This window comes from Halyomorpha halys, unplaced genomic scaffold (genome assembly GCF_000696795.3).
Source record: "Halyomorpha halys isolate HHAL.00 unplaced genomic scaffold, Hhal_1.1 Scaffold1001.1, whole genome shotgun sequence".
Classification (NCBI taxonomy): domain Eukaryota; kingdom Metazoa; phylum Arthropoda; class Insecta; order Hemiptera; family Pentatomidae; genus Halyomorpha; species Halyomorpha halys.
The window spans coordinates 81,869-90,782 of NW_027104681.1; the positions used below are offsets into that span (position 1 = coordinate 81,869).

An 8,914-nucleotide genomic window follows, 5' to 3' on the forward strand; every position below is an offset into this window, starting at 1 on the left:
TTTTATCTTAACATAGTTTCATTTTGTATCTTTTTAGCCCTGATGAAGCCCTGCAAAGTGGGGCGAAACGTTGGAAAATAAATAGTTGTAAACTATTTTTATTTCTCTTTTGACCGCAACCCTGACCATCTCCCTATATATACAGTCAACTATTTATACATATAAAAAATAAATTTTATACAGCAAATTCTGCAAGTATTGTATTCTTTACCTCAACTTTTGCATTGTTCTGGAATATTGTTTGTGCTTTGTGTGTCAATTGAGCAAAGCAAGAACTGAGGGTCGACATTTTCTGTCTTGCAGCGTAAACCATTTCGGGTTCATCGCTATCCAATTCACCTAAAGAAAAACAATAAATGTTTTTTATTCCAGAATGAATGAAAAGATAATTTGATTAAAATTGATCAAATTATAAACTAAAGTTCTAAGTATAAATTCAATACACATTTCTATATATATATATATTTTTTTTAAATATTTTTTTATTGCGTAATATTATATTCTGTCATATAATACAAAAAATGGTAATAGAGATCAGAGACCACATTCACACCATATTTAAATTAAATAATAAGCAAGTAATAAATAGGCAAAAAAAAATTAAACTTTTGTTTAAATTCACATTCATTCCTTTTTATATCTACATTCAGTCTTGAATATTCTAAACCAAACTTGTCTTCCTCCCTCCCCCATCCACTTGAGAAGGATAAAGCAGGACTTGGTGCTTCTCTCTCAACCATATCACTGGTAAATATCTGAATTAAAGTTATGTTGAAATAGAAGTGGCTAATTTAAAGGGATTATTAATGTTATACTTACTCTAAAAGTTCAAGTCTCCTACATATCTTAAGAATCCATATCTATCAGGTGATATTACTGTTGTGACAAGAAACATTGTTTAAATGTGAAAAATAGATATTAAGTTAATATTAATAGATAAAAAGGTGAAATTCACAACTATTTTTTAATTTTTTTTTTTAATCTAAAAAGATATTTTTCTTGCTGATTATATTCAATAAAACCAATATAATATAAAAAGTAATGCTGAATTTTATTTAATAAGAAGTAAAAACAATAAAGTAGTAAGAGGACACACGTTTCTATAAAATAGTGAAAAATCCTGTTATGTACTGTGGATGTTACTAAGCATGAGTGGATAGTTATAGAGATAATATAATTATGATTATAAATGTAGAATAAAATTTAACATAATTAAATTTAACTAACTCAATGATTCAACACTGATGTTCCATCAAAGTTTACTTCCAATAAACTTCATCAAACATATTTATTTATTCTATTTTTTTTAGTCAATCATTTTTCAAGAAATAAAATTTATACAGCAGTAAGATTCATAACATACGATAGGAAATATGTTTATCTAACCCCTCCTGATAAAGTACTTTATTATTACATACATTATTCATGGTTTTGAATTGAGGCGACCGGCGTGTAGGGTACCATTAATATTTTATACAATTTATCAATATTTTAATGCTCCTAATCTAGGTTTCTGCAATATCGAAAGCCTTCATTTAAGAACTCTTATGTAAAAGTACCTAATAGCATTGCTTTAATTTAAAAATTACATTATTTTTTTTAAGGAATAAAAAATATGTATTAGAATTAGATACCACTGTTGTTTTTTTTTCATATACTTAATTCTGTTAAAACTATTCCATTTGAACAGCAGTAATAAAATAATGAGAATAACAATGTTACAAATAACTTTATTATGGTCATTTATCTTTTTATTAATAGGATTCATTTTATATTTTATAATATATATATAAAAGGAGAAGAGTATTATAAAACAATTTAATCCCATGTTTTATTAGTCAAGTGAATGTAAAAAAATATTAGTTTTGTTGTTCATAATAAATGAACATGCTCTTACAACAACAAACTAAAGTAAATGACAAATCGTAATTGTAAAAAAAAAAGTTTTAAAATCTTAATTAATTTAAATGTTAATGAAAGAGTTATTGCAACCAAAACAATTACTTTAAAAAATCTCGAGTTGAATCCTCCTACTTATGTAGGCATTTTGATCCTAACTATAAAATAATTTTTGATAAACAGTAAGTATGTGTACGTAGTACTATGCTTACAATTTTTATTCATGAAAATATAAAATAATTTTTTTTTTTGTCTGCCTTTTCATTATTTTTTTTACTACTTTTTTGCTATAATTGTCATTAATGAAGGTCGACATGATAAAACCTCAAATTAGAGTACCATATGATATATAGTATCGCTTGAGTAATTGATAACAATTTTTTTTTAATTAATATTTCTGTGTTTCTCTGTAATTTGCAAGGTTTTGCCACAGCAATTAATTCTAAAGCGAATTTGAGTAAAAGTATCAGTATAATTTTTAAAATGTAAGAATACCACAATTATAAAAAGTTTGTAGAAAAATAATGTGCAATAATTTTTACAATCAATTTTAAATACATACCTTAAATTAAATAAACTATTAAATGAAAACATAAATTTAATTATTATTTACTTTTCTGTTCATAACCTTTTTTTTATATATATAGAATATTTAACATCAAAAATTGGTAATAAAGTATAAAACAGATCAATACGTGAAACTACACTTATTGATCGATAATATAAAAAAAAAAATCCATATCAATGCTACAAAAATAAATTCATTAAATACAAGTTATTGCTTCAACATTATTTTAAAGTTGATAAAAATAAATTACCAAGAAATGAATTTAGTTGATGACAAATGAATATGAAAGTATACATCAATCTAAAGAAAAGTAAAAATCAGCCTTGTATGATGGAGTAATTAAAATTAAAATTTTAAGGAGAAACTTTCATTTTACTACTTCCTTCTGCAATAAAGCTATTAATTTAAAGCACCAATAACTGAGTATTTTATCATTGTTATTATTAGATAAAATGTTTATTCATGACTGTAAAAAAACAAAAAAAACAGGTGAATCCCATGAAGGAAATCATTGCATGTTTTCTATTAGAAAAGGGGTAAAAATAAATATAAGCCATTATTTATAGTTGCAATATATATTTAATACAACTATTCATATGAATATGTTTTAATAATACACAGAAAAATAAAAAAATAATAATAATTAAGAAACATAGTATCATTTTGTAAAATAGTAAATGTGTACAAGATCTCAGGATATAATTATTACATTAAATAAGTTATACCACCCAATTACCTAAATCAAATAAATACTAAAATATTTTGGCAACTCACCTTTATCACAAATCAACCCTATCTAATGTCTACCAAATTTGTCACAGCATGCAAATGAAAAAAATACATTTTTATCACTGACAACGTATAGTCATATTAATATAAAAAGCGCTAACATTTCACAAGTTTCCAACGGATGGTTGGGCTTGTACTCACTTGCAGCTTGCACTTTATTGTTCATGGTAACAATATTATTTGAACTTCTACTCGTTACATTTGCTTAAATGGAATAAGCCCATTACCAACAAATCTTTTTCATTTGACATCACCTAAGTTACATAAATGCTATCACTTTATGATGTTGGGCAATTACTGACAACAAAGTTTGAAAATTTTCTCATTGTATGTGAGTACACGCCCACCCACCATGCTGAGTATCAGTTGTGAACTAGGAGCTTATAAGTAGTAAATACAACAATTCCACCCTTGGGATAATATTAATATGTTTTAAAGTTAAAAAAAAATGAGATGAGTTAGAGTTAGAATTTTTAAATAAACAAAACTACAGATAACATAATCAACAGGTTTGAATTTTGGCACAATAAGAAAACGTAAACAATAAATCCTATCTTTAACTTTTAAATTAATAAATAATATATAACCCTAATAGATAAATATAAGAATGTAATAGAAAAAATAAAATTTCCCTTATCACTTATCGAATGAATATAATAACTATATTAAAATATGGCTCCTAGATTTAGAGAACAATGGAAAATACTATGGACTTAAAAGCGATTAGATAATCAGAGGTGGAAAAGGACACAAAAATAAGAATATCCAGAAGACACGCAGGGAGTGTTGATATAGAAATAAATTAAATTCATTTAAAACTTGATAAGAACAGAATCACACTTCATATCCACTGTCTAAAATACTTGAACTAACAAAATGCAAAAACAAAACAGAAACATTCCTTAAATACACATTTGAATTCGAGTGTGATTGATACCTGTTGGGAATACTATATCTATAAATGAATATACAGGCCTTCTAAGGGTCCTTTATAATTAAATGTACACAGTTTATAATTTATAGTCAAATTTCTATAGTATTCATCTATTTATTTGGAGATATTAACTAAAACACAATAGTAAACATAGCAAACTAGGTACACATGCAGCTCTGGAATCAGAACACCTACAAAGCGAAAAAAATATTTCACTTTTATTTTATTTATAGGCTTACCTATTAAAATATCGAGATCTACATATGCTTTATCAAATTCTTTTTCAAGTAAATCCAACCAGCGAAAACTCATAGCTGTAACAGCCATTTTGAAATGTCAAATTAAAACACGGAGCATAAAATGTTGATAAGATAGCGACAGAAATGTTATTTTAAGTCAAAAATGGTATAATAATAAAAAAATTGTCGACTACAGCAAAAGTAAAATCTTTTATTTAAAAGATAGCAAAAGAGGGAAGGATATTAAAAACAGTGATCAGGAGGTGGGTGACGTTTGAGGTACAATGAGGTTGACGTGTACCGGTCCAGCTGGTTACTTTGAGTGTAAGGTTAGTTTATGGTGTGTGGCCTGTTTTCGTGTAGTGTTATTGCTGTAAATGAATCATGTTAACTAAGTTTGAAACAAAGTCTGCCCGTGTTAAGGGATTGTCTTTTCATCCCAAAAGACCATGGGTTTTAGCTGGACTACACAGCGGAGTGATCCAATTATGGGATTATCGTATGTGTACACTTCTTGATAAATTTGATGAACATGATGGACCCGTTCGAGGTATTTGTTTTCATACCCAACAGCCTTTATTTGTTTCTGGAGGAGATGATTATAAAATTAAAGTGTGGAATTATAAGCATCGTAGATGCATATTCACCCTTCTTGGTCATTTAGATTACATTCGTACAACTGTTTTTCACCATGAATATCCCTGGATTTTGAGTGCATCTGATGATCAAACAATAAGGATATGGAATTGGCAAAGCAGAACATGTATTTGTGTTTTAACTGGACACAATCATTATGTTATGTGTGCTCAGTTCCACCCAACAGATGATATTGTTGTATCTGCATCCCTAGACTCAACCGTTCGAGTATGGGATATATCTGGCCTAAGAAAAAAGAATGTTGCTCCTGGCCCTGGCGGCTTAGAAGAACATTTGAAGAATCCATCCGCCACTGATTTATTTGGTCAAGCTGACGCTGTTGTTAAACATGTTCTTGAAGGTCATGACAGGGGAGTGAATTGGGCTATGTTCCATCCATCTTTACCTTTAATTGTATCTGGAGCTGATGACAGGCAGATTAAATTGTGGCGAATGAATGATGCTAAAGCCTGGGAAGTTGACACTTGTCGGGGGCATTACAACAATGTATCTTGTGTCCTTTTTCACCCAAGACAGGATTTAATTCTTTCAAATTCTGAAGATAAAAGTGTACGAGTTTGGGATATGACCAAAAGAACTTGCCTTCATACATTTAGAAGGGAACATGAAAGATTTTGGGTATTGTGTGCTCATCCATCATTGAATTTATTTGCTGCAGGTCATGATTCTGGCATGGTCATTTTTAAACTCGAAAGAGAAAGGCCTGCTTATGCTGTTCATGGCAATATACTGTTATATGTTAAGGACAATTTCCTCAGAAAACTTGATTTCTCCACATCTAAAGACTTACCCGTTTTGCAAATGAGAGGCAGTGGAAAAGTCCCAGTATATAGTATCAATTACAATGTTGCTGAAAATGCTGTTCTTGCTTGTTCAAGACTTCCTAACGTAGAAAATAGTGTCTACAATTTATATATTCTCCCAAAACAGTCTGAGAGCCAAAGTTCTGATGCAACTGAAAGTAAATGTACAGCAGGATTGACAGCAGTTTGGGTAGCTAGAAATAGATTTGCTGTTTTAGATAGATCTCATTCTATTGTCATTAAAAATCTGAAGAATGAAGTTACCAAAAAAGTTACAGCACAAGCATGTGATGAAATCTTTTATGCTGGCACTGGTATGTTACTTCTTCGTGATTCTGAATCTGTAACATTATTTGATGTTCAGCAGAAGAGAACGATATCTCAAGCTAAGATTTCTAAATGCCGGTATGTAGTTTGGTCTTCTGATATGTCACAAGTTGCCCTCTTAGCTAAGCATACTGTCACCTTATGCAACAGAAAACTGGATATTTTAGCATCTATTCATGAAAATACAAGAGTTAAATCTGGTGCTTGGGATGAAAATGGAGTTTTTATTTACACAACAAGTAATCATATTAAATATGCTATCAATAATGGAGATCATGGAATTATTCGAACACTTGATTTGCCTATATACATTACCAAAGTTAAAGGTAATCAAGTGTTCTGTTTAGATAGAGAATGTCAATCCAGAATTTTGAGTATTGATCCTACTGAGTACCGTTTCAAACTTGCTTTAATTCATTGGAATTATGAAGAAGTGTTACATATGGTAAGGAATGCGAGACTTGTTGGTCAAGCTATTATTGCTTATTTACAGCAAAAAGGCTATCCTGAAGTAGCGCTGCATTTTGTAAAAGATGAAAAAACTCGCTTTGCCTTGGCTTTGGAGTGTGGAAATATTGAAGTTGCGTTGGAAGCTGCCAGAGCATTAGATGACAAAGCTTGTTGGAACAGATTAGGGCAAGCTGCATTATTACAAGGAAATCATCAAGTTGTGGAAATGTGTTACCAGAGAACTAAGAATTTTGACAAGCTTTCATTCTTATATTTAATTACTGGAAATTTGGAAAAACTTCGAAAGATGACTAAGATTGCTGAAATTAGAAAAGATTTATCTGGCCAATATCAAGGTGCTCTTCTGTTAGGTGATGTACCAGAAAGAATAAGAATCTTGAAAAATTGTGGTCAAGTATCTTTGGCTTATTTAACTGCTATAACCCATGGCCTAGATGAAGAAGCAGAAGCACTTAAAGATGAATGTGAAGGAAATCTACCACATGTTGAACCTAAAGCTTCTTTATTGCAGCCACCTGTTCCTATTATGCAAGCAGAATCTAACTGGCCTCTTCTGACAGTCTCAAAAGGATTCTTTGAAGGGGCTGTGATGAAAGGTACTGGTGTAACTGCCGCTGTTATTGACGATTCCGGTGATGGTTGGGGAGATGAAGCACAGCTTGGGTTTGAAGAGCACATACCAGGTGAGGACGATGGGGAAGAACCAGTTATACCTACCCAAGAAGGTGATGGTTGGGATGTTGGTGATGAAGATTTGGAACTTCCACCTGATCTTGAAGCTACTCCTTCTGGAGAGGAAGGATATTTTGTACCGCCAACGAGAGGTGTACCTCAGACACAGGTTTGGGCTAATAATTCTCATCTTGTTGCTGACCATGCAATGGCAGGCTCATTTGAAACTGCTTTCCGTCTCTTAAAAGAACAAGTTGGAATAGTTGAATTCGGTCCATTGCAGAACCTGTTTCTGACAGCATATTCCATAGGTAGGACATCTTATACACCATTACCAGCATTGCCATCAATGTATGCACATCCTCATAGAAATTGGAAGGAAGCTGGTGCTAAAGGTGGACACCCAGCATTATGGATAAAATTAAATGATCTTGTTACTAGTTTGCAAACGTGTTACCAGCTGACAACTAATGGTAAATTTCCAGAAGCTATCAAGAAATTCAGGACTTTGCTATTGAGCATATTATTGCTCGTAGTAGATACCAAACAGCAAATATCTGAAGCTCAACAATTGTTGGGAATCTGTCGTGAATATATTTTAGGATTGCAAATGGAAACCAAGAGAAAAGAACTTCCTAAAGATACATTGGAAGACCAAAAGAGGATATGTGAAATGGCTGCGTATTTTACTCACTGCTCTCTTCAACCAGTTCACCAAATATTAACTTTAAGAACTGCAATCAACTTATTCTTCAAACTTAAAAACTACAAAACATCAGCATCATTTGCTAAAAGATTGCTGGAACTTGGTCCTCGCCCTGAAGTTGCACAACAAGCTCGTAAATTAAATCAAGCTTGTGATAAGAATCCAGTTGACGAGCATAAGTTACAATATGATGAACATAATCCCTTTACTATTTGTGCAGCAAATTATGTCCCAATTTATAAAGGCAAGCCTGAAGAAAAATGTCCATTCTGTGGAGCAAGTTTTCTTCCTGAATGTAAAGGTAAAGTTTGTACCATTTGCACAGTTGCACAAATTGGTGCTGATACTTTAGGGTTGAGGATAAGCCCATTACAGTTTAGATAAATATGTCAAATATGTTATAATTGGGTTTATGTAAAATATTTTAATATAATATATTTTAAAGATACTTGCTAATATGTTACTGTAGATATAATTAAAAAAATCATTTATTATTGTCATTTATGTATGTTATGAAATTGATACTGAACATTTCTTTTATTAAAGTATTATTTTATATTATTAAAATATTCCATTATATTTATATGTACAATACATGATGTTTTCTCAATTTCATTCTTTTATTTGTTTTTTCACCGACCCAGAATCATTTTGCATAATGCACTTTATTATTAGGAAAAACTTATTTTTACTGTAATAACATATTCTCAATTAAAGTGTAATAGCTTGTAACTCTGAGAGAAATTTATACCATTTTTTAAAAAATAAAAATTAATGCTTCATTATATCTGATACATCTCAAAAGAGTTTTTGAAAACAGAAAAAAATTGTCCAGGTATCCAACATGAG

The 8,914-nt window shown here is 30.5% G+C and overlaps 2 protein-coding genes across 2 annotated transcripts in view; one reads left to right on the forward strand and one right to left on the reverse strand.

The window, feature by feature from the left end:
* The window catches only part of LOC106687735 (Golgi-associated PDZ and coiled-coil motif-containing protein-like), a 65,644-nt gene extending 61,081 nt beyond the window's left edge, over nucleotides 1-4,563 (reverse strand). Inside the window, exons 1-2 of the mRNA XM_067048569.1 lie at nucleotides 4,430-4,563; nucleotides 212-339 (exon numbers count right to left, since the gene is read on the reverse strand). Of these exons, the coding sequence (XP_066904670.1) occupies nucleotides 212-339; nucleotides 4,430-4,517 (216 nt within the window). The 5' untranslated portion in view covers nucleotides 4,518-4,563. The remainder of the gene's footprint in view (nucleotides 1-211; nucleotides 340-4,429) is intronic.
* Nucleotides 4,564-4,813: 250 nt separating this feature from the next.
* Nucleotides 4,814-8,675, forward strand: alphaCOP (coatomer subunit alpha). The gene has a single exon (XM_014431769.3). It carries the CDS (start codon nucleotides 4,814-4,816, stop codon nucleotides 8,447-8,449), a length of 3,636 nt encoding a protein of 1,211 aa, XP_014287255.1. The 3' UTR covers nucleotides 8,450-8,675.
* The last annotated feature ends 239 nt before the right edge of the window (nucleotides 8,676-8,914 follow it).

Coding starts and splice junctions, on each gene's coding strand:
- alphaCOP (XM_014431769.3), top strand. CDS start 4,814: ATGTTAACTAAGTTTGAAACAAAGTCTGCCCGTGTTAAGGGATTGTCT.